This window comes from Eucyclogobius newberryi, unplaced genomic scaffold (assembly GCF_026437365.1).
Source record: "Eucyclogobius newberryi isolate DKJ021-1_F unplaced genomic scaffold, fEucNew1.0.hap1 SCAF_5, whole genome shotgun sequence".
NCBI lineage: Eukaryota > Metazoa > Chordata > Actinopteri > Gobiiformes > Gobiidae > Eucyclogobius > Eucyclogobius newberryi.
In genome coordinates, this window is record NW_027316167.1 from 41,146,834 (window position 1) to 41,173,766 (window position 26,933).

A 26,933-nucleotide genomic window follows, 5' to 3' on the forward strand; every position below is an offset into this window, starting at 1 on the left:
TATTTGTATTGACCTGTAATTGTCAAGGAATAAACTCACTTAACTAAACTCTTGTTTTCTCAGATATATTGAATCCAACAGCATCAGTTCAATTATGTTCTGTCTTCAGTCAAAAACTCACAATGAATAATTACCTTTTGGAACGTAGCTTCTTTATAGCTGCTAATTATAGCCACGCCTTGAACTTTGTGGCAAATAAAATCTTTGCAACTCCTAAACACCATCAGACTTCTGCTGCCACTAGAGTTCTTCTACTACTCACAGTAGCTTAAGCTTCTTCTTCCCAACAGCGTCATGGCTCCAGGGTTGGTCCTGGCTCTTTTCTGACTCCTCTTCCTGTGGTCAGTTAAAATCAAGGCTTTATTAACCTTTCACTCTTAAGACATTCATGTTTTACCCAGATTTCTCTGTCTGTTCCAGACTCTTCCGAATTCCATCCCCAAACGGCTGTATGATGAGTGGAATAAAACAATCTCAAGATTTATAAGGGAAAAAAACCCTGCATCCGATTCAAAACCTTGAAATTATCAAAAGAAAAAGGAGGCAGTTGTTTGAAAAATGACTTTATTTCAGCTCAAATCAGAGCGTTGCTGGTGTGATCCAGAATGTGAAGCTCAATGGTCTTATACTGAGAGTAATGTGGTGCCGGGGGTTCCTGTACAGGTCTTATACTGAGAGTCATGTGGTGCCGGGGGTTCCTGTACAGGTCTTATACTGAGAGTCATGTGGTGCCGGGGGTTCCTGTACAGGTCTTATACTGAGAGTCATGTGGTGCCGGGGGTTCCTGTACAGGTCTTATACTGAGAGTCATGTGGTGCCGGGGGTTCCTGTACAGGTCTTATACTGAGAGTCATGTGGTGCCGGGGGTTCCTGTATACTGAGAGTCATGTGGTGCCTGAGGTTCCTGTACAGGTCTTATACTGAGAGTCATGTGGTGCCTGAGGTTCCTGTACAGGTCTTATACTGAGAGTCATGTGGTGCCTGAGGTTCCTGTACAGGTCTTATACTGAGAGTCATGTGGTGCCGGGGGTTCCTGTACAGGTCTTATACTGAGAGTCATGTGGTGCCGGGGGTTCCTGTACAGGTCTTATACTGAGAGTCATGTGGTGCCTGAGGTTCCTGTACAGGTCTTATACTGAGAGTCATGTGGTGCCTGAGGTTCCTGTACAGGTCTTATACTGAGAGTCATGTGGTGCCGGGGGTTCCTGTACAGGTCTTATACTGAGAGTCATGTGGTGCCGGGGGTTCCTGTACAGGCCTTATACTGAAAGTCATGTGGTGCCTAAGGTTCCTGTACAGGTCTCACTGCAGATGACAGACGCTTGAGTCATTCGGAGGAAGTGAAGAATCCCAAATCGGGTCAAATCTGTTCTTACGACATGGAAGGAGCTGATCAGAACAAACTAAACAAAGATGTCACAATCTTAAACTGGTCAAGTTTTATGACCAAAGGTTTTGTACCAAATAGAACTGACCTGAGACTCAAGGTCTGGAGGACAAAAGGTCTAAAGGTTTTTCGCCAGATGTAAAAGAGAATCAAAGGAAAAGCGAGGATGAATCAGTCACTGAAGCTGCTCTCCAGAGCGGACAGAGTGTCCTGCAGGGGGCGACACTCATGCTCCAGCATAGATGTGAGTTTAGCCAGGACCAGTTTTGTGGCCATATTTTGCCCCCGGACTTAGCGTTAACGGGAGCCTTTTCCAAGGGCCGGTTCCAGGGGCCGGTTCCAGGGCGCTATTTTGCTACCTTCCCGGCCAGTCCATATATGGTGATGGTGGCGCCCCCTGTGGGAGATGTTTGCAGTCATGCCTCATATGAAAGAAGAGCAGTAACATTGTTTGATTTTGCAGTTTGTTCCCAAAATTGACAATAAAATAAATGATGATAAAAATGTATAAATTAATTAAATACGTATATAAAAATATGGGGTGTTGCTTAAATAATTAATTAATTAAATTCACCTTTGTTTTTGCACTCTCGGTTTGCCTGGCCTAAACCAAGACTAATATAAGAGTAAATTAAGACAAAACCCAGACTAAACCAGGTCTAAACCAGGAGGCGCTCACACATCTCTGCTAATAAACTCATTTCCCAAACCCACCACCTTTTCTTTTGGTTGTTGTTGGGTTTTGGATGGGACACAATTATTTTTTTTCTTGCCATATAAATCTAGAGATTGTTTTATTCCATTCATCAAACATCTCGTTGGGTGTGGAGAGTGTGGATAGAGTCCAGATGACAACAACTGAATCTTTTTCAACAACAGCTAAACTCAAACTATGTTTTGTTCTTTTTGCAAATGGTTCATTCTGTAAATGGTTCATTCTTGTAATTTCTTAATAAATCCTCTCTGATCATTGTGAATCAAATTTGGAAGTATTTATTCTATTCTTTTAGACATAATTGTGGAGACTGGTCTACATGAGGCACAGGCGATCTTACTCTTCTTAAAGTATTAAAGATATAACGGTTTCCTTCCAACTCTGAGATGAAAGCTCTGTTCAAAGTTGATAAAAGCAGGAGAGTGAGTGTTTTGGAGCTTTACACCACTGTTGTTTTCACTCTTTTCATTGCACTTTGAATTTCAGAACGGTAATTGTTATGTCAGCACCTCATTTTGTTGTTTCGCTCTTCGGTCATGGCAGGTAAATGGCAGGTAAATTGAGTGTCCAAAAAAGATTGTACTTCTTTGTTTCCTGATATTTTGGTGAAAAGTTTTTTTGTAAAAGGATTAAAAAAATGATTGTATTTGGTCTTGTTTGGTTAAAATGACATGAAAAAAATTCTCTCTGCCTTTTGTTTTCTAAATTTTCAAGCTAATAATTTGAGAATTTTGAACCACTTCACTTGTTTGGTGGAGTCAGGTCATTAATCTCCTTTTAATTTCCTGTAACATTTGAGGATCCTGGTTTTCAGCAGGTTTAGCCTCCAGCAGGCTTTTCTGTCTTTGTTTCTTTTTGGCCGAGGCGACAGCAATAACTCTGCCCCTCAAAACTGCCTTAGCTGCACAGAATGGGTGGAGAAACTGCACCATTGTCGTTTTCCTCTACGTACGGCTCAATGTCCTTTGTCATCATTTCTACAAACAGTGGGTCATTGAGTCGACGAGCATTAAATCTCCAAAGTGTGTTTTTGTTCCTGTTCCAGATCTACAGTGATGTAAACAGGAGCATGATCACTTAAATGTATGTATCCTGTGTCTGCCTCTGTCATTTTGGACCTGTTTCTCCACGTGTCTGGGTGGGTTTCCTCCTCCAGTTTCCCCCAGCAACTCGAAACACGCACCAGGTAAAATCCTCCAGCTACCGTAGTCCTGACCAAGCCTAGCACAAAGATCTGGAGATGGGTCCCTGGGCGCTCTTTCCAATGTCTGGATACAAGTTAAATGTAGAAAAAACTGAAATGATCTGTCATGGAATTAGACTTCCCCCTATGCTATTCCGTAACACATCGAGAACACAATTCAACTTAGAATATGAAACGACACAGAAATATCAGACATTTGTATGGCAAGCATGGGAGAAAACGCGGGGCTGCGTCAGCCAGGCCGTTGTAAGGAGCCTGGCTGACCCTCCTGCGTCTCACCCCGTTTTTTCCCATGCTGGTTGGTTTTATTAGATATTCTGGAATAGGCGGGTCACAATTCTCATTGGTCAGCCTCACATCAAGGCACTTGTTTTACAGTTGGTATTTTCCCTAGAGATCAAGCCTTGGGTAAACATTACCCAAACTCCTCTGGGCTGTCACCCCCCTAGGGTAAACATCCTTTGGCCCATCTTTGCGACCCCTTCACAAATGCAATTTGTCACACACCCGTGCTTCTCTTAGACGAACGATGCAGATAAAATATCACTATTATGCAGATAAAATACATCACAGAAATATACTCATATATTTACATTTTATCACATTTCCCTCCTGTTTATCAAAGCATTAGTCTACTGTCTTATATCCAAACATATTACTCTTTTCAGTTTTCAACATGTCTTTCATATTGGTGTTAAAATGACACTTTTACACTCAAAAAGGTTTGTGCACTGTTCTCAAACATTGAACACACTCCTTTTCTCTCGGCCCACAACATGTCTACATGTCTATATTACTGTCCTAAATTTTGAGTCAGATTGGTCAATCTCTGTAATTTGACAAACAGACAATTTATCTTGTCTATAATTTTGTGCGGTGTGATGGGAAATATAGAAGTACAAGCGGAAAGCCCTTAAACCCGCTGCTCTCTGGTCAGTCAGTTCTCGTCAGGGACCTCTCTGGACACCCCAATAGAATCAAATACGTAGTATCAGGTGCTACTGGGACCAGATTGTCCACTAACCTCTCGACCTTGACCCTGCGCTATGGTTCTGGGTGATGCTGGTCTTTGTTATGACCATGGCTGGCCACAAAAGGGATACATAGGCACAACGTCCCACAAGTGTCCCCACACCACCATACGTTCTCGCTCGTTTCTTAAGAGACCTTCTTCCACTGCTCGCTTCGGTCACACCTATGACACATATGAACTGGTACATTTCCCATCTCAATTCATAATCTCATTAACATTGCATGTAGTTATGTTGTAGCAGATAAAAAAGGCACTCTTAGTTAGTGCAAACAACGGTGGCAACAATATGCCATTGTGTTTCTTCAGCTACTGTCATGTCAATTGTACATTATACATTTCACATTACACGTTTCATAACCTTTCATGTTGATCACTTATTTTCTTCCCTCTATATTCCATGTCTGTGTATGTTGATCGATTGTCCTGATTGTCCAGTGCATAATACAGGTGTTGAGAACCCATATTATCGTCATCGCTGTGATGATGATAACTGTTGATTCTTTTAGCAGAGTATGGCACTCTGCGCACCGTAGCCTCTGGCTCTCGTTCATCGTAGCAGAGTATAGTACTTTACGCACTGTGGTCTCTGTGTCCGTTCATCGTAGCAGAGTATAGTACTTTACGCACTGTGGTCTCTGTGTCCGTTCATCGTAGCAGAGTATCGTACTCTACCGTAGACTCTGGACAAAACTCATACAAACGAAGTCCTGCGTCTTGTAGATTGCTTATGGATCTGGTGCTGTGTTGTCTGCTGCACCCATGATCTTGTCCTCCCACTGGTGAGGACGACACGGTGTGGCTCCGTCCACTTTACTCGTCCACTTGGCTCGTCTCTGTAAACACCACATCTCCAACACGTTTTGCTGCGGTGATAAACAAAGTATTTTCGACAATTCAGTGTATTTCAAACAGTTTTATTGTTTACAATTTTTTTTTTTTTTAGTAATTATTGATTCGGAATATTTGTTTACACGTACATATCCCTCCTTTTTCAGAAATGGCCTTGCCCATTTCTCAAACTTCTACACAATTCTACATTTAAACAAAATTCAATAATCCAGATAGTTTACAACAATGTAATCAAGGAAGAGATGGAATTGCGTCTGTCACTCCAACTCCGCGATGTCACCTCTTGACCTTTCACAGTTCAGTGGTCACATCCCTGGCTGAGCCCCCCCTTCCACGGCGCTGGGCTCCCACCCTGTGTGTCTGTGATCCGACCCTGCCAAACCTATCTGTTTTACCACCATTTGTTTCAAACTCTAAATGTTTCAAACTCTAAATGTTTCAAAGTCTAAAAGTTTCAAACTCTAAATGTTTCAAACTCTAAAAGTCTGGCGTCCACGTGTGCGCGCGTATGTATGTGTGTGTGTGTGTGTGTGTGTGTATGTATGTATGTGTGTGTGTGTGTGTGTGTGTGTGTGCAATTCAAAATACATCAAACAATAATAATTATCTCAATAATTCCCCCATTGAGCTGGCCATAAGGGTCAGTTCACAACTTAGAATATTAACATCAAATTTCACATCTCCTCTGTGGGCGTGGCCTGAATAAAGTCACACATCTAATGTAATATGTGCTAATCTTCTATATGTGCTTCAGGTGAGTTTCAAACTCAATCTCTCACACCTGCTCATGTGGTGCTTTACAAACATTGTGTATTAGTTTGTTCTAGCAAGTCTATATGTATATTAAAAAATCAAAATGATTCTAAACCTTCCCCTTGTCCATAAGGCACGTCTCTTGTTATCAACCCTTTTCCCCCTTGTTCCCTACTTAGAGTTGTGGCTCCGACCTGAGTCCTGTAATGTTTAGTCCTGTTATCACTGCTTTCATAACTTCTATAGCGTCTAAATTTAGATGATATTGTCTAATTTAAATCTATTCAATTCTTGATTGAATCTCAACAATCCTTCAGGTATTTACTTGAGAATGTCATATTCTTTCCCTGTTAATGTTAACTTTTCCTATTACTCATCATTGAACCCCCCCTGAGGTGTTGCCGTTGGTGTCCCTGTGATCCGTAAAGATAACAACATCTGCTCCATCCTGAGTCCTCTCCCCAAATTATTTCCCAGTCAATAGCCCCTTATCTCTGACTATCTTTTATGACTTGGTGTCCTCCCATGTCACTATTTAACTTATTCCCTCACTTCCGTCTGCATCGCAATACGAGATTTCCTCATGATAATACAAATAAATAAGTTACTGATATAACTTTTACTATCACTTTACTTACTGCCCGTTCTACTCCTATGTCCAAAAACATCAGTAGTCACTCATTTACCCATATTATCACTCTCCAGGCCTGTGCCTGTATTTGATTCTAAATTTAAAAACACTTCTGTCTTTTCGTCTCGAACTTTCATCTAGTCATGCATTAAGTCCAAAAAGATGATTTTCGTCAAGTCCAAACATAAAACAAAACAAAACAAAACGTAGGTTTGTTCTGTGCACTCAAAAAACACGATACCGTAAAAACACAACTTTTGTCTTCTATGTCGGGGACAGGAAGTGTCCTGTCTGTGATCACATTCCCCAAAATATTGGCCATCTACGAAAATCTGAATTAATCTTCATCTCTTATCAAGTTTAATACAATCTTTATAATTGATTGTTGTCAATCAAAACAAAAACCCTAAATTTGTTCTACAGAGCTCTCAAATACTAAAATTTAAAACCAGCTGGGTTTAGTTTTGCTTAATTCATCAGTTCAGAGCGTCCTCTGAACTGCTTTCTTTCCATTCTCCTGTCTTGTTGACCCCCTTATCTCATCTCTGCCACGTCATCTGAGCACACTGGAAGTCTCCCTCCAAAATCCTCTTACGACTTTTCCTTTGTCTTTTTACAGTTTGGGGTGATAATTTTGGCATTATGTAGTCTCGGTCGTCTGAGAGAAATGCTACTTGCTTTACAGTCACGGTCAATGTCAAGCTTCTAGAGAAAATTCCTTGTTAGATTCCATCCATCCATCCATTTTCTACCACTTGTTCCCTTTCTCACATTCAATCACTAGGGCCAATTTAGATAACACGGGGAGGACATGCAGACTCCACCCAGAGAGATCATGTGATGTTGGTCTGGTCCGGGAATTGAACCCATGATCTCCTTCTTGGGAGGCAAGAGCGCTAACCGCCTTTGCCACCGTGCACCCAACCTTATTAGATTCCTCCGTGACTGCAAATTTTAGATCTCTCAGAATAACGCCTTGTGACCCTTGAATGATTAATTGTGATTCTCACACTCGTTAGTGAATCACTTATTAATCCTCATTCACACATTCACACTTACTTACTTCGCTTGTGCACAGCGTTTACATTCACACATCTTTATGTTAGTAACAACTCGGCATAAGGCATCATAACTTTCTTTCGGTGAGAAACTTAACTCGTGGTGAGCAATTTAACTCCTTTATGTGAGAAACTTATCTACACAAAGCCAACCAATATTTTTCAGAAATATTAAACCTATCTCGTACAAAAGCCTACAATATTTCCTCAGTAATATCAAACTGGGCTATAAAAGCCTACAATATTTCACAGTAATACTAAACTGGGCATCCACCAACAATATTTCACTTTAATGAGTAAATATTAAACTCCTGTATTTTTTGTCAGTGAGAAATATTAAACTCCTCTTTATGCGAGTAATTAAACTCCTGCATAAAGCCTATGCATAAAACGTTCTATGGCTAACTCTTTTTCACACACAAAGTTTTTGTCTGACCTTCTATCACATGATCTCATTCTGACCTCGTCTGACCTTTAGAAAGACCCACCCATTTAAGTGGCAAATGGAATCACTGAGATATTTGGGTGTGGTCCTCCATACGTATCAAAAAGACAAAAATTATACCACTCGCTTTACTACAATGAAAAAGATCTTGAAAAATTGACTCTTATCCCATACTTAAGTTTAAGTCAAAGAATGAAACTATAAAAATTATTGTTTTACCCACATTTCTCGATCTATTCCAAACTCACCAATTTCCATCCCCAAACTGCTTTACTAAATATGTATTAAAGCTTATAAATCAGAACTTTCAAGGGGAACAATATCTAAATTATATAAATGTATTAACAATTTAGTTGGCCACAAACACATTAAAAATAAATAGGAAAGAGAGTTGGAAAGAGGTTATTTTATTTTGACTGATGATGAACGGGAAAATATGAACATCTCAGTAGAGGAACGGACACAAAATCACATGTTTGGTGAAAGTGCACATTATTCACAAGGAAATAGTAACCGTTTGAGAAACTTGCAGCCAGGAGGCTAACCACTATCACGTGTTTTGGGACTGTCTTGTGGCGCAGAATTATATATGTATTCGAGCCTCAAAATTCCTGCCGTGGCCACAATAAAAGGAGATCTTTTGAGCATACTCCTGGTGGCAGAAAAAAGTCCATTTAGCAGAAAAAGGTCCAATCTGCACCCACACAGAAGGTCTGGACTGACACTGTGACAAACATACAAAAGATGGAAAATCGCATTCAGACTTGAAATGGACAAGTTTACAAGACGGGACATTTTTTTCTGTCGTGATTGTTTTTTTTTGTGTGATTGTTCTGTGTGTTTCTTTACTTATCATGGTCATTTTATGTGTTTTGTGTTTTTTTTTTTTATGTTCTATAAAACTATAACAAACTGGACAAATTTGACAGACTCTGGACAAACTAGGACCGATATACAATACATCATATTTGAATTATTATTATTTTTTTTTACATTGTATTTTTTATACATCGAATTAAAAAAAATATATTTTACTAGATTCGAAAAAATATTATTTACTAGATTCGATGTAAAAAATAATAATAATTTGATGTCAGAAAAAATAAATCGTAATAAAAACACGTAACAACCTTCATACATGCATCCTACAATCCTAAAATCCTAAAATACAAGAACATAAGTGTCTGCTTCATGACATAAGCATAAAGCAGATATCATTTCTGTCTGTGCAGTACCCACTCCCGGCCAGCAGGGGTCACTCACACTTTCTGCCCCGCTTCTGCTGCTGAACTCTGACCCCACGTCGACGTCAGCGGCAGCACACGGAACATGGCGGCCAGCTCGGAGCGCAGTCCTCCTCCTTTCCCTGCGTCCGAGGAGCCTGAGACCGCGGGCTGTGGCATGGAAGACGGAGACAGCGACGACGGAGAGGACATCTTTGTCAATAACGTACGTCTGCTGCCGTTTCCGGCGGATATTGACCGTGGACGTGTTGTTTTGTGTTGCGAAAAGCTGCTGGCGCCTGTTTATGTGTCCGAGCCGCGTCAGACTGTGACACAACACGCGACTAAACTACTGTAAAGTGCAGTTTAAGAGGAGTTTGAGGATGTGTGCGCGGGCTTTTGTTTGACCTGGTCATTCATGATCTCATCTGGGGCAGAAGGTTCAGCCCTTCAAGCTAGGTTTATCTGTGGCTGATGTGGCTCCACCCAGAGACTAACGGTCCTCTGACCCCCAGTGTTTGTGAGGCCCCCAGTGTTTGTGAGGCCCCCAGTGTTTGTGAGGCCCCCAGTGTTTGTGAGGCCCCCAGTGTTTGTGCAGTTCCCAGGGTGAAGCCCCTGTAGATGGACAGTTTTTACCTGTACATGGACTAAATCCTTGAGTCACACTTTGTACCGGCGTCAGGGCGACTTGTACTTTCAAGCATTAACTTGAAACAAACAATAACATGAATATGGCTGCATCGTGCTTCTGTTTTATTCACACTAAACCCGGGATCCTTCAGGCGCTGTCTCTTCTGCATAATTGTAATGTCATATGTTGGTCCAGAAGCTGGTAAACGTGTTTGGAGCATCATAACAGAAGCTCGTGTGGACAAATGTGGCGTCTTCAATAAATCACACAGGATCAGACACAATATTAAAGCATCACCTGCTGTTGGTTCAAACTAACATTTTAGGCTTTATGTTATTGGAAAAGCTTGAGCCGATATTAGGCCGATATGATCTTTTGAACTCTTGCTTTGGGGAAAAAAGTTTGAAAAAGAAAGCATTTTATTTAGTTCTGTTTGGATATAGATACAGACTATAGACTGTAATATTTTATTAAAATTATATTTCATACTTTTCCTTTCTGTGAATGTTCTTTTTTTTTAGATTACGTCCCAGACTAAAGTATCTCTCCTCCTCAGACTGTATCACACACTCAGTCTCTCCTCCTCAGACTGTATCACACACTCAGTCTCTCCTCCTCAGACTGTATCACACACTCAGTCTCTCCTCCTCAGACTGTATCACACACTCAGTCTCTCCTCCTCAGACTGTATCACACACTCAGTCTCTCCTCCTCAGACTGTATCACACACTCAGTCTCTCCTCCTCAGACTGTATCACACACTCAGTCTCTCCTCCTCAGACTGTATCACACACTCAGTCTCTCCTCCTCAGACTGTATCACACACTCAGTCTCTCCTCCTCAGACTGTATCACACACTCAGTCTCTCCTCCTCAGACTGTATCACACACTCAGTCTCTCCTCCTCAGACTGTATCACACACTCAGTCTCTCCTCCTCAGACTGTATCACACACTCAGTCTCTCCTCCTCAGACTGTATCACACACTCAGTCTCTCCTCCTCAGACTGTATCACACACTCAGTCTCTCCTCCTCAGACTGTATCACACACTCAGTCTCTCCTCCTCCTTTAAACCTCTAGAACTAAAGTTATTTGGAGGAAAAAATAATCTGAAAAAAAGTGAATTAATTGCACTTACATTTAATGATATGCAGTTTTCTTGCTGGGCTGAGGTTTGAGGATGGCAGTGGGACACCAAAAAATGCTGCCTTCGCCGCTCGCACCCTCGATATGGAAAGCCAATATGATCACACTGTGCCACTTATGAGTGGCGTATCGCGCGGCACCTGAACGCGCGAGGACCCTAAAATGCCCGCAGCATGGCGGGTGCCGGCGGCAGCATGGCGGGTGCCGGCGGCAGCATGGCGGGCCGGCCGCCCGGCGGCAGCATGGCGGGTGCCGGCGGCAGCATGGCGGGTGCCGGCGGCAGCATGGCGGGTGCCGGTGGCAGCATGGCGGGCCGGCCGCCCGGCGGCAGCATGGCGGGTGCCGGCGGCAGCATGGCGGGTGCCGGCGGCAGCATGGCGGGTGCCGGCGGCAGCATGGCGGGTGCCGGCCGCCCGGCGGCAGCATGGGCGGCAGCATGGCGGGTGCCGGCCGCCCGGCGGCAACATGGCGAGCCGCCATGCCCAAAAGCCTTCAGCGAGAACACTGATATGTTTTGTCTTTTAAAAGTTTGTCCCTTTGTCTTTTCTGTGTCTTTTGCCTCAGAATAAAGTTTCAGGCTGTTTCTGCAGCAGAAAGCCTCTGTCCAGGAGACTTAACTCTTTCATCACCGATAACATCGCAGACTGATATCGGTGCTTTTGGACTGATATCGGTACTTCTACTTCGTCCGCTGGCCGCCTGTTGCGACGCTCTCTCTCTTTCATTCTATTTACGCTCTATTTACTGTATTTTTGTAAATATTTTTGTACTTATGTGTACGGACGGGGCTCGCGGACACGCGCTGGACCTACTTTGATTCAACTTTGTTCGGCTGGATTACTGCGTGTTTTCGTGAAGTGCACTGAGCCCACCGGCCGGCGTGGTTTACACAATGGAGCAGCTGCTGGCGTTGCGCCATGCTGTTGTTTTCCCCCACGACCGCCACGAGATCCCGGGTGATATACTGCCGAGGAGCCGGCGAGCGGGACGCAAACTCCGGGAAAAGCGAGGACGCTACAGACCGGTGCTTCCCGCCATCGTCACGGGAACGTCAGTTCTTTGCAGAATAAGATGACAGAACTAGCGAGCCTCGTGCGGTCCCAGAGGATTTATAGGGACAGCAGTGTCTTGCTCCTCACAGAGACCTGGTTAACAGCAGAAATGCCAGTTTCCACCATTGTTTTGGACAATTTTCATCTTCTGCGTGCGGACAGAACGAGAGTGCGGTAAGAAGAGGGGGAGGCGGCCTGGCTGTGTTTGTAAACTAGAGCTACTGCAAATCTGGTCATTGCACGGTGAAGGAGCAGCTGTGTAACAAAGACATTGAACTGTTGGCTATTAGCATCCATGCAGATCTTCTTCCTTTGCTTCTTTTGTTCAACAAAATGTCACAAAACATCCGTGAAGATTGGTTTTCATTTTCTCTCCCCATGGAAACATGCCTATAGCGTCTCCACCTCCTGCCACCTCCTCGTGCTGGTTTAACATCCAGAGTATTTTTGTGATGGGCGTGTCGCACCGTCCAGTGGCTTAAATATCCTGTGTGTTATTGCAGAGTAAGCCGGCTGCTGTGAGTCGTGGTGTGTCTCATTCTGAGCGGGATGAGCCTCCAGACCTGTTCAGTGAAGAGGCCCACAGCACTGCACCCCCCAGCAACACTACTCCCCTGACCGCCCCCCCGGCCGACGCTAAAGCTAACGGAGTGCACTCTGATGACGACGGTGACCTTTTTGCAGGTAAGATTACAGCATGCTCCACCTCTGCTTAAAGGTTGAATGGACGATTTTTTTTACCCAAATCTGAGTCTCATTTCCTCGTGGCGTGGACGGCCGATTAGTCCTGCCACGTATCAATCATAAAACACACCTACCGCTCGTTCACCTGCAGAGCCTGGTTCACCTGCAGAGCCTGGTTCACCTGCAGAGCCTGGTTCACCTGCAGCCGCGTCCGGCTCGTCCTCACGAGGAGCACGTTTCCGCGTGTCTAAGTGCATTGATCTATCATAATATAGTTCCCTCAGTGTACGGGACAAAATTAGGACCGAGAAAGACAGTTCGAGCTGTCTCAGAAGAAGACGGAAATCTATGGGAGACGAGAGATGTGATGTGATCCGTCGCGCTAATAAACAAACACACGTGTGTTGTATCAGTCCGAACGGGGGAGTGGCATGTGCACGGGGGAGTGGCATGTGCACGGGGGAGTGGCATGTGCACGGGGGAGTGGCATGTGCACGGGGGAGTGGCATGTGCACGGGGGAGTGGCATGTGTACTCCCGCCTGAGTTCTCAAATCGCCGAAAAATCGTCCATTGCGCCTTTAAGCATCAGCAGCAAATGTGTTTGATCCAGTGTTCTGATCCTCCTATGTCATTATTGTACTACCTTTTCAGACTATTATTGTGTGTAAACCTTACGAGTTCAAGTCTTTTGTTATAATGTTGGTCTGTTTTCCTCAGATGCCAGTGTGGAGCTGACCGATGCGTCCAGCAGCTCTGTCTCTGCTGCTCCACTGAGCGTACTGCCCTTTGCCTCGGGACCTGCTGCCGGACAGCTCAGCTCTTTAGAGCAGGTAACAACCAGCCACATGTGGATGTACAAATGTCCTAAAGATTATGCCTCTTCCAATAGGTCAGATTTCAGTAAAATGTTTCCTCTTCACAGCTGGAGGAGGAGGAAGAAGCCAAGGACACTTTGGACGTGGACATCTCTGTCACCAGCCCTGAGAAAGTCGGTCAGTCTCATTATCACAGTGAAGCAGGAAATCGGACAAAAAACTCCAAACATTTTCCTAATTTGGATTAATCTTGATTTTCAATTATATTCTAATTTGTCTTTAAAAAAAAAAAAAAAAATACAACGTATTTAATTATTAATTTCCTGAACATGTAGGGATGCCAAGCTAACTGAGTATTCAGGTCACAATATAAATAAAGGCGACCTATAGTTTTCAGTTGTATTATAATTGTTCCCCTTGGCCTGTACAGAAGACAAAACCTTTTGTGTCTCATATAAACAACTGCATTTTGGAACAACAGCAGTCACAGCTTTGTTCATCTCGTATGTAATGTCTGCGATAGTTATAGTGCAGATGAAGAGCAGTGTGAGTGAATACGGTTGTGTTCTTCCTTGTGTGGTTTTGTTCCGGGGTCATAGGTCAGCGTGGGTCGTGGGTCATAGGTCAGCGTGGGTCGTGGAGCATGCGCACAAGCCTTGTGTTACTTTCTTCCTCTGCCCAGTAGACTCCTAACCGTGCTACAGAGGCTGAGCAGGCATAATACTCGTTGCAACACCATTTTATTTGGGATTCAGGAAACAGTTTGAAATGAGTTTCCTCTGCCGGGTGGCTGGGCGCTCCCTCAGAGATGGGGTGAGGAGCTCAGTCACACGGGAGGAGCTCGTAGTAGAGCCGCTGCTCCTGGCCGGCTCTCTGGGGAGGTGTCCCTGGCATGTCCCACCAGAAGGAGGCCCCAGGGAAGACCTTTGCGTTGAGAAAGTTTGATGTCATAAAGCTGCTCAGATAGTATAGTAATGAAAGAAAATAAGATTTAACTTTTGATCAGTTCAATTTCATGACCTCCACATCCATACATGACCTCCACATCCATACATGACCTCCACATCCATACATGACCTCCACACCCATACATGACCTCCACACCCATACATGACCTCCACACTCATACATGACCTCCACACCCATACATGACCTCCACACCCATACATGACCTCCACACCCATACATGACCTCCACACCCATACATGACCTCCACACCCATACATGACCTCCACACTCATACATGACCTCCACACCCATACATGACCTCCACACCCATACATGACCTCCACACCCATACATGACCTCCACACCCATACATGACCTCCACACTCATACATGACCTCCACACCCATACATGACCTCCACACCCATACATGACCTCCACACTCATACATGACCTCCACACCCATACATGACCTCCACATCCATGCATGACCTCCACATCCATACATGACCTCCGCATCCATACATGACCTCCACATCCATACATGACCTCCACATCCATACATGACCTCCACACCCATGCATGACCTCCACATCCATACATGACCTCCACATCCATACATGACCTCCACATCCATACCTGACCTCCACGCCCATACATGACCTCCACGCCCATACATGACCTCCACGCCCATACATGACCTCCACGCCCATACATGACCTCCACGCCCATACATGACCTCCACATCCATACATGACCTCCACATCCATACATCCATACATGACCTCCACACCCATACATCCATACATGACCTCCACACCCATACATGACCTCCACATCCATACACCCATACATGACCTCCACATCCATACACCCATACATGACCTCCACATCCATACACCCATACATGACCTCCACATCCATACACCCATACATGACCTCCACATCCATACACCCATACATGACCTCCACATCCATACATCCATACATGACCTCCACATCCATACATCCATACATGACCTCCACATCCATACATGACCTCCACATCCATACATGACCTTCACACCCATACCTGACCTCCACATCCATACATGACCTCCACATACATACATGACCTCCACATACATACATCCATACATGACCTCCACATACATACATCCATACATGACCTCCACATACATACATCCATACATGACCTCCACATCCATACATCCATACATGACCTCCACATCCATACATCCATACATGACCTCCATACCCATACATCCATACATGACCTCCACATCCATACATGACCTCCACATCCATACAAGACCTCCACATACATACATGACCTCCACATACTTACATCCATACATGACCTCCACATCCATAAATCCATACATGACTTCCACATCCATACATGACCTCCACACCCATACATGACCTCCACATCCATACATCCATACATGACCTCCACACCCATACATGACCTCCACACCCATACATGACCTCCACATCCATACTTGACCTGTGTGTGTCCTCACAGGTGACGGCATGAACGCATATGTGGCCTACAGAGTTTCCACCAGGGTAAGTGTCTGTTCTTCTTGGATCATCTGATATTGGATCATCTGATGTTGGACTTGTGTCCACTCTTGGACGTTTGGACGTGTTCTTGCTGTTGTAGACGTCCCTGGTCATGTTCAAGAGTCAGAGCTTCTTTGTGAGGAGGCGCTTCAGTGATTTCCTCGGTCTCTATGAGAAGCTGTCAGTCAAACCGTCGCTTCAAGGCTGCATTATCCCTCCTCCACCCGAGAAGAGCGTCGTAGGTCAGTATCAAACTCACTCACACATTTATTCATTTTATTTTAGCAATTAAAAAAAATACAGAACCGTACTTTTCGGGTGATACAGCGCTCCTGAATAAAAGCTGCTCCAGCAGAATTGACAAAGAAAACATAAATAGTCCACATATGAGCCTGTCAATCAGCCGCTGGTGCCCACGATGTGACATGAGATAGTGACATAGAGTTCACAGCAGTGATGCAGCTGTTCAACCAGGTTTAACTTATACTCATTTATCTGTGAATACGAGTATGATTGTTATTAAACACTGTCCCCCCTCTCTATACTGTCCCCTCTCTATACTGTCCCCTCTCTATACTGTCCCCTCTGTCTGTCTATATTGTCCCCTCTATACTGTCCCCTCTGTCTGTCTATATCGTCCCCTCTCTATACTGTCCCCTCTGTCTGTCTATATCGTCCCCTCTCTATACTGTCCCCTCTGTCTATACTGTCCCCTCTCTATACTGTCCCCTCTGTCTGTCTATATTGTCCCCTCTATACTGTCCCCTCTGTCTGTCTATATCGTCCCCTCTCTATACTGTCCCCTCTGTCTGTCTATACTGTCCCCTCTCTATACTGTCCCCTCTGTCTGTCTATACTGTCCCCTCTCTATACTGTCCCCTCTGTCTGTCTATACTGTCCCCTCTCTATACTGTCCCCTCTGTCTGTCTAATCAAATCAAATCAAATCAATTTATTTTTGTAAGGCCCAAAATCACAACAACAGTTGCCTCTGAGGGCCACAGGGAGAAATGAATCAACAATGTCTGTGGTGGCGATGAAGTCAGACAATGTCTGTGGTGGCGAGGGACGATGTCCCAGGGTCCTCTGTCCTTAGTCTATACTGTCCCCTCTCTATACTGTCCCCTCTGTCTGTCTATACTGTCCCCTCTCTATACTGTCCCCTCTGTCTGTCTATACTGTCCCCTCTCTATACTGTCCCCTCTTTCTGTCTATATTGTCCCCTCTCTATACTGTCCCCTCTGTCTGTCTATACTCTCCCCTCTGTCTATACTGTCCCCTCTGTCTATACTGTCCCCTCTCTATACTGTCCCCTCACTATACTGTCCCCTCTGTCTGTCTATACTGTCCCCTCTATACTGTCCCTTCTTTCTGTCTATACTGTCCCCTCTGTCTATACTGTCCCCTCTGTCTGTCTATACTATCCCCTCTCTATACTGTCCCCTCTGTCTGTCTATACTGTCCCCTCTGTCTATACTGCCACCTCTCTATACTGTCCCCTCTCTATACTGTCCCTTCTGTCTCTCTATACTGTCCCCTCTCTATACTGCCCCCTCTCTATACTGTCCCCTCTGTCTGTCTATATTTTCCCCTCTCTATACTGTCCCTTCTGTCTGACTATACTGTCCCCTCTCTATACTGTCCCCTCTGTCTGTCTTTACTGTCCGCTCTCTATACTGTCCCCTCTGTCTGTCTTTACTGTCCGCTCTCTATACTGTCCCCTCTCTATACTGTCCCTTCTGTCTGTCTATACTGTCCCCTCTCTATACTGCCCCCTCTCTATACTGTCCCCTCTGTTTGTCTATACTGTCCCCTCTCTATACTGTCCCCTCTGTCTGTCTATACTGTCCCCTCTCTATACTGTCCCCTCTGTTTGTCTATACTGTCCCCTCTCTATACTGTCCCCTCTGTTTGTCTATACTGTCCCCTCTCTATACTGTCCCCTCTGTTTGTCTATACTGTCCCCTCTCTATACTGTCCCCTCTCTATACTGTCCCCTCTGTCTGTCTATACTGCCCCCTCTCTATACTGTCCCCTCTGTCTGTCTATACTGTCCCCTCTGTCTGTCTATACTGTCCTCTCTCTATACTATCCCCTCTCTATACTGTCCCCTCTGTCTGTCTATACTGTCCCCTCTGTCCTTGATGACTGTGTGAGCTGATTGACATGTGTCTGTGTCTTCACATCTGGTTCATCTGCTCCTGAGCTCGTACTGATCCAGTGAGTGTTATGTGATATTTACACAGAAATATGGTCCATGGCAGTGATGTCGTCTTTTGTCCCGTGAGTCAGGTCTGGTCAAGAAAGTCGCAGGTTCTAAACTGCAGACCGCCGTACATCACATGTGCGAGTGTGTTCTCCCTGAATATGAGTTTGATTGTAATAAAACACAGCGTTTTGAAGCTTTACGTTTAGAGAACACAATGTGTCCAATGCATGGATCTATTATAATATCTGGATAGGGTGTGGCTCGCCGCAGCATGTCGTTACAACCCCCAGTGGCCACTCCATTGGTACTGCAGCCAAAGAAATCCCGCGGCCCAGAAAGGTTTTTTTCCCTAGAGCGCAATGTAACGAAAAACTGCTCGTGTTCAGCTGTAAAAGCACCTAGAGCTTTCAGAAATGTCAGATATAGCGGCAATTCTTACCTATTGTTGGGTCATTTACTTTTTAATTTTAAGATTGTTCAGTTGTCTTTAAAACGCATTCTAAGCTGTTAGCTTCGGCTACGCTCTGGCGCGCCGCTCCAGCCCAGCTTGTGATCGTTTAGACCAATCAGAGCGCGAGGAGGTGAAGTGAACGGCCGAGATGCCTTGAAATAGCCCAAATGCCACGACTGAGCTACAGGCGTAAAAATATGGATCTATGAGTTCAATAACTGATCAAATCATGGAACTAATGACCACCACGGATCTGAGGGCCCCTGAGGGCCCCGGATCTACTGCTCAGAAGCGATGTCTTGAAATTGTTTTGCCTGAAAAACTGAAAGAACGTGAGAAATGCTGCGGAAATAAAGGGAGGAAATGGAACGTTTTGCCGGGTATAAACTTATGATTTTGACTTATGACACGTTTCGTGTCCTTCAGTGTTTTATCTGTATGACACAAACAGCATAAACACTGACTTCATCATGACTTTAGCATAAACACTGACTTAATCATGACTTTAGCATAAACACTGACTTAATCATGACTTTAGCATAAATACTGACTTCATCATGACTTTAGCATAAATACTGACTTCATGACTTTAGCATAAATACTGACTTCATCATGACTTTAGCATAAATACTGACTTCATCATGACTTTAGCATAAATACTGACTTCATCATGACTTTAGCATAAATACTGACTTCATCATGACTTTAGCATAAATACTGACTTCATGACTTTAGCATAAATACTGACTTCATCATGACTTTAGCATAAATACTGACTTCATCATGACTTTAGCATAAATACTGACTTCATCATGACTTTAGCATAAATACTGACTTCATCATGACTTTAGCATAAATACTGACTTCATGACTTTAGCATAAATACTGACTTCATCATGACTTTAGCATAAATACTGACTTCATCATGACTTTAGCATAAATACTGACTTCATCATGACTTTAGCATAAATACTGACTTCATCATGACTTTAGCATAAATACTGACTTCATCATGACTTTAGCATAAATACTGACTTCATCATGACTTTAGCATAAATACTGACTTCATCATGACTTTAGCATAAATACTGACTTCATCATGACTTTAGCATAAATACTGACTTAATCATGACATGTTTTGTGATAGATAAACATGTGAATACATTTGACATGTTAGAATGATTGGTATTTGGCAGATAAAAAAATCCATGATTTAAGAAATCAATCTTAGATCATACGTTTCATGCACTTAAGAATCAGAATTATTTCCATTGACAGTGAAAAAGTTTACAAACTGGACATTTTTTATGGTTTTATATTTCATTTGCGATAAACCACAAAACACTGAATAATAACACTAAAATATTGAGTCATGACAATAAATAGATTTTGGTCAATACATATACAAAATGTACAGTTTTGCACTATGTATATAATATCATCAAACTGGCGTGTAAAAAACAAATTGCATTAATGAGCAAATGTTCTGATGTAAAAGTGAAGCAGCAGCAGCAGCTTTAGACCATGAGCTGGACTTTAAGGTGAAGCTCATATTTTAATAGATCCATGAGTGAAAATGGCTTGATTTTATCAATACGCAGTGACAGCTGCTCTCTCCTCACCTCGTGTTCTCTCCTCACCTCGTGCTCTCTCCTCACCTCGTGTTCTCCCCTCACCTCGTGCTCTCTCCTCACCTCGTGCTCTCTCCTCACCTCGTGCTCTCTCCTCACCTCGTGCTCTCTCCTCACCTCGTGTTCTCTCCTCACCTCGTGCTCTCTCCTCACCTCGTGCTCTCTCCTCACCTCGTGCTCTCTCCTCACCTCGTGTTCTCCCCTCACCTCGTGCTCTCTCCTCACCTCGTGTTCTCCCCTCACCTCGTGCTCTCTCCTCACCTCGTGCTCAAAATTCTTCAGTTTTCTTGAAACCAGTTGTTAAATATTTGGCTTTATCTCACACTGGGCTCTGCGCTGCTCTAGTAACTCTCTCTGATTGGTCAGCGCAATCACGTGGTACGGAAATTTGGGCCGCACGTCGCTGGAGAGCTAAAGGCTAACTGGCGACATGCGACTCTGAGCAGCTCCCACAGACTTGAATGGCGGCCATCTTGGCTGCTCGGGGCTTGGTCCAATGACGTCTTCTTCTATAGTGTCATTATGCTTGTGCTTCCTGCTAGAGTGCCCCCTGATGGCCGTTTGCCAGTATACATCTGTAAATTAGACGCATCGGTGTAATGACTGCAGGGTTCAAAGCGTGGAAAAAGTAGTGGCTTCAAGTCCAAAAAGTACGGTACATAAAAATAAATGATGCCACAATTCATCCAACAGTTAGTACACTTGTGAATAATGGAATGTACACACAAACAAGATGACCTTCTCTTTCTCATTTGTTTTTAACATATCTAGTAGAGTAGTTGTCCAAACTATTAATGCAGTTATATAATTTACATATTAATCTTCTTGACAGTTCTGATTTACAAGCCTTGATAAATATTTCAGTCCAAGTGTTACAGTGGTCATTGTAATGTTTAATTTCCTGGTTATAATAACTATAAAAAGGTGTGAAAACCTATAAAAGTCAAAGGATTCTTTCAACGTATCAAAGCTTTTCATGTGATTCTATTTTACAATCCGGGGGATAACTTAGTCATCCAGACCTTAATGATGATAATGCTTTTATTTAAGGCCGTGGCTGCAGAGCCGCGGCGCGGTCAAATGGCCCAGCAGTTTCAGGAACCGCGGCACTGCCATATAGCCTCATGGCTAACCCTGACCTTAACCCTGACCTTAACCCTGACCCTAACCTTAACCCTGACCTTGACCTTAACCTTGACCCTGACCCTAACCTTAACCCTAACCTTAACCCTGACCCTAACCTTAACCCTGACCCTAACCTTAACCCTGACCCTTAACCTTAACCTTGACCCTGACCCTGACCTTAACCTTAACTCGGCGCGGTCAAATAGCGCAGCAGTTTCAGGAGCCGCGGCACAAAATAACATGGCAGTTTTGGCCGCGGCTCTGTAGACACTCCCTTTATTTATATGCATTATTATTATGCTTATTTTGTTATAACATTATTCCCTCATCACACACAGGCAGTTGTAGTTTGATCCTCTCCCTCTGAGCCTCAAAAAGCACTACAATATACAGTGGGAAAGTCACCAATTGTGCAAGTTCTCCCACCTAAAGATGATAGACGCCTGTGATTGACATCAGAGGTCGACCTCAACTATGAGACAAAATGAGAGAGAATTTGTTTGCAAATAGTGGTGGAAAATAAGTATTTGGTCAATAACAAAAGTTCAGTACTTTGTTATTTATCCTTTGTTGGCGATGACAGAGGTCAAACTTTTTCGGTCTTCTCGAGGTTGGCACACACCGTTGCTGGTAGGTTGGCACACACCGTTGCTGGTTGGTTGGCACACACCGTTGCTGGTTGGTTGGCCCGTTCCTCCTGCAGATCTCCTCTAGAGCAGTGATGTTTTGAGGCTGTCGCCGGGCAACACAGACTTTCAACTCCGTCCAAAGGTTTTCTATGGGGTTGAGAGCTGGCCACTCCAGGACCTTGAAATGCTTCTTACGAAGCCACTCCATTGTTGCCGTGGCAGTGCGTTTGGGATCGTTGTCATGCTGAAAGGCCATGTTTCATCTTCCCTCACTGATGGAAGGAGGTTTGCACACTTGCAGAGACACAACCCCAAAGCATGATGTTGCCACGCCCATGCTTCACTGTTGCTATGGTGTTCTTTGGATGTAACTCAGCATTCACTCTCCTCCAAACACCACAAGTTCTACTTTGGTTTCATCTGACCATATGACTTTCTCCCAATACTCTTCCGGAACATTCAAATGCTCTCTAGCAAACTTCAGACGCGCCCGGATATGTCCTGGCTTAAGCAGGGGGACACGTCTGGGACACGTCTGGGACACGTCTGGGACACGTCTGGGACACGTCTGGGACACGTCTGGGACACGTCTGGGACTGTAAGATCTGAGTCCCTGTGGGCGTAGTGTGTTACTGACCGTAGCCTTTGTAACGTTGGTCCCAGCTTCCTGCAGGTCTTGCACTAGGTCCCCCCGTGTGGTCCTCACCGTTTTTGTGATGATTTTGACCCCACGGGCTGAGATCTTGCGTGGAGCCCCTGATTGAGGGAGATTGGCAGTGGTCTTGTAAGTCTTCCATTTTCTGGTTATTGCTCCCACAGTAGATTTCTTCACATTAAGCTGCTTGCCTATTGCAGATTCAGTCTTCTCAGCCTGGTGCAGGTCTACAATTGTGTTTGTGGTGTCCTTCCACAGCTCTTTGGTCTTCACCATAGTGGAGTTTGGAGTGTGACAGTTTGAGGTTGTGTCTTTTATACTGTTAAAGAGTTCAAATGGGCCATTAATACAGGTCATGAGTGAAGGACAGAGGAGCCTCTTAAAGAAGAAGTTACAGGTCTGTGACAGCCAGAAATCTTGCTTGTTTGTAGGTCTGAAGATCACATTGTCTCTCATAGTTGAGGTCGACCTCTGATGTCACTAACTGGCCTTTCATCTTTGTAAGTGGGAGAACTTTCACATTTGGTGACTAAATACTTTTTTCCCACTGTAAGAAAGTAACACTCAAATACAACAGTAACAATCACAAGTTTACTATAAGTGCACACACTTGACCATAGAGTGTAGACACACACACACACACTCACACACTCACACACTCACACACACACACACACACGCACACACGCACACTCTCTCACACACACTCACACACACACACGCACACACGCACTCTCACACTCACACACACACTCACACACTCACACACACACTCACACACTCACACACTCACACACGCACACACACGCACACACGCACTCTCACACTCACACACACACACACTCACACACTCACACTCACACACTCACACACTCACACACACTCACACACACACACTCACACTCTCTCACACACACTCACACACACACACTCACACACTCACACACTCGCGCACACACGCACACACGCACTCTCACACACACTCACACACACACACACTCACTCACACACACTCACACACTCACACTCTCTCACACACACTCACACACTCACACACTCACACACACACACTCACACACTCACACACTCACACACTCACACACTCACACTCTCTCACACACGCACACACGCACACACGCACTCTCACACTCACACACACACACACTCACACACTCACACACTCACACTCACACACTCACACACTCACACACACACACTCACACTCACACACTCACACACTCACACACTCACACACACACTCACACACTCACACACTCACACACACACACACTCACACTCACACTCACACTCACACTCACACTCACACTCACACACACACACACACACACACACACACAGTCACACACTTACACACTTACACACTCACACACACACACACACACACACTCACACACTCACACACTCACACTCTCTCACACACACTTACACACTCACACACACATACTCACACACTCACACACTCACACACTCACACACACACACACACACACACACACACACACACTCACACACTCACACACTCACACACTCTCACACTCTCACACTCTCACACACACACACACTTTCAATTGCATGTTTCCACGCAACTTTCATAAAACAATAATTAAAGAACATATTGGTTACACATAAAATAAATGTCCCTTCATAACATCCTACGGCAGTGAAATATACATTAGGGGTCCGGGGCCCACTAAAGATTCAAATGCTCCAGAATGAGTTTCCTTATTTCAGAACATTTTTGAGTAATGTAGGCTTTCAGTAGATGCATTATTTTAAGTTTTTTAAAACAAGTAAATGTAGTGAAGAACATGTTAAAGGACGATAACAATGTGTCTTTAAAATCCAATTAAAGTGCACCAATTATGACTTTTGACTGGGCCTATAGTAACGACAGACTGAGAAGATAGTGACACTTCTTTAACGCCCAACAGGAATGACCAAGGTTAAAGTGGGACTGGACGACCCATCGTCAGTGGAGTTTGTGGAAAGAAGAAGAGCAGCTTTGGAACGGTAAGAATGTGTTTGTCTGGTGAAAGTGCAATACTCAGAAGAAAGTCAAAGAAGTGAGGCTGCGTGCTTCAGGGGGAAGTCATGTTGGATAACTATATTCAAAATAACTCTGTTTATGGTCCACACACAGAGGCCTGATCCAGAGATGCACGGACAATTCTCTTTTACAGCTCTTCTTTTACACACAGTGGGATTCAGACAGTCCAGACCTTAAGGCTGCTGTTTATCAGAGAAAGTATCGGGAACTTCATACTTCAAGAAAAAACCTCCGTCTTGTAAATTAAAACTATTGTCTGTGAGTTTTGGCTCTGGTTACTCGGATCATCTAGAGCAGCAAGATGAGTAGCAGACGCATTTTGAATGGATGCATTTGGCAATTTCTGAAATATCATAATTACCCGTTTCTATTCTGCATAAAAAGAGATTAGATTTGTACAAACAACTTTTGAAAAACCTATGATTATTTTGTTTGTCGGTTCATGGGTTTATTTTAGTCTTTTTGTGTTTAAAATGTGACATTTGAACAGAATCCTATTATTAAAACGCTACTCTAATCGCAATACTAAATGTTTCTGAAACTGCAGCTCTGATCTTCCTAGAATCACCAGAAGCACACGCCGAGCAGAGCTTTGACCTCAGGCTCTGGTCAGACTCATGGAGCCACTTGAAGCTTAAGATGGAGCTAGTTTCAGCTTTGGTGCAATAGCCCATAGCCCCAAACATGCTTCAGTTCCATGGAGTACATGCTACATATACTGCATGGAGTACATGCTACATATACTGCATGGAGTACATGCTACATATACTGCATGGAGTACATGCTACATATACTGCATGGAGTACATGCTACATATACTGCATCTTTCCCCGTTTCAGGTATCTTCAGAGGATAGTGTGTCACCCCACTCTCCTGCAGGACCCGGATGTGCGCGAGTTCTTGGAGAGAGAAGATGTGAGTAATGAACACACGTGAGAGAAGTTTGTAGAGGCCTCACTACTTTACGTGGCTTGAACGATCATGAATAGTAAATCCTTGGGAACTGTTCGAAGCCTCTGTCAGTATCCATAATAATATACAATATTTGGTATTGATCTGCTCATCCCTACATCATATGAGAGGTGTAGAGCCCAGGGCCCTTATAGGTTATAGGGGGGCTCCGGGCCCTTATAGGTTATAGGGGGGCTCCGGTCCCTTATAGGGGGGCTCCGGTCTCAAACACGTCCCGTCTGGACCCTGCACCGCGTGAGCCCCTCATTCACGGAGAAGCAGCAGAGCAGCCTCCTCGTGTGTTAGAGATGAAGTGGAGTCGGCGTCTTTCTCCCCCTCCACCTCGCTCCCTCCAAACACAGAGAAGCAGAGCAGGAGCAGGAGGAGCAGCAGAGCAGGAGCAGGAGCAGAGCAGGAGGAGGAGCAGAGCAGGAGGAGGAGCAGAGCAGGATGAGGAGCAGAGCAGGATGAGGAGCAGAGCAGGATGAGGAGCAGCAGAGCAGGATGAGGAGCAGCAGAGCAGGAGGAGCAGCAGAGCAGGAGGAGGAGCAGAGCAGGAGGAGGAGCAGAGCAGGATGAGGAGCAGAGCAGGATGAGGAGCAGAGCAGGATGAGGATCAGAGCAGGAGGAGGAGCAGAGCAGGAGGAGGAGCAGACATGCAGGTTAGACACGTCTGTAGTGAATATCTGAGCTCAGCCTGATGATTAACATCAATAATTCAGGTGCAATTTAGATTGTATTAATTAGAAAACAGTAGTTATGTTTGTGTGACGTTAGTGTCTCTGGACACAGAGCCAGGCCCATGGATAGAAGTGATCCTGTCCCTGGGGCCCGGGGCCCATCCACATGTGGTTATAGAGACGGGTATAGTTTGTCTTCTTTACATTCTGTAACTTGTGACGTTCATGTGGCTCTTTGACTTTCAGCTTCCCAGAGCCATGAACACTCAGACTCTGAGCGGAGCAGGATTCCTCAAGATGATCAACAAAGCATCAGACGCAGTCAACAAGATGACCATCAAGATGAACGAGTCAGACACGGTCAGAACACACACACACACACATACACACACA

General features: G+C 44.5%; 1 protein-coding gene across 1 annotated transcript in view; it reads left to right on the forward strand.

Moving 5' to 3' along the window:
• The first annotated feature begins 9,368 nt into the window (after window positions 1-9,368).
• Window positions 9,369-26,933, forward strand: part of LOC140381698 (sorting nexin-1-like) — a 29,735-nt gene continuing 12,170 nt past the window's right edge. Inside the window, exons 1-9 of the mRNA XM_072465816.1 lie at window positions 9,369-9,524; window positions 12,631-12,811; window positions 13,530-13,642; window positions 13,735-13,804; window positions 16,102-16,145; window positions 16,243-16,384; window positions 24,794-24,872; window positions 25,749-25,824; window positions 26,787-26,900. Coding sequence (XP_072321917.1) covers window positions 9,405-9,524; window positions 12,631-12,811; window positions 13,530-13,642; window positions 13,735-13,804; window positions 16,102-16,145; window positions 16,243-16,384; window positions 24,794-24,872; window positions 25,749-25,824; window positions 26,787-26,900 — 939 coding nt within the window. The 5' untranslated portion in view covers window positions 9,369-9,404. The remainder of the gene's footprint in view (window positions 9,525-12,630; window positions 12,812-13,529; window positions 13,643-13,734; window positions 13,805-16,101; window positions 16,146-16,242; window positions 16,385-24,793; window positions 24,873-25,748; window positions 25,825-26,786; window positions 26,901-26,933) is intronic.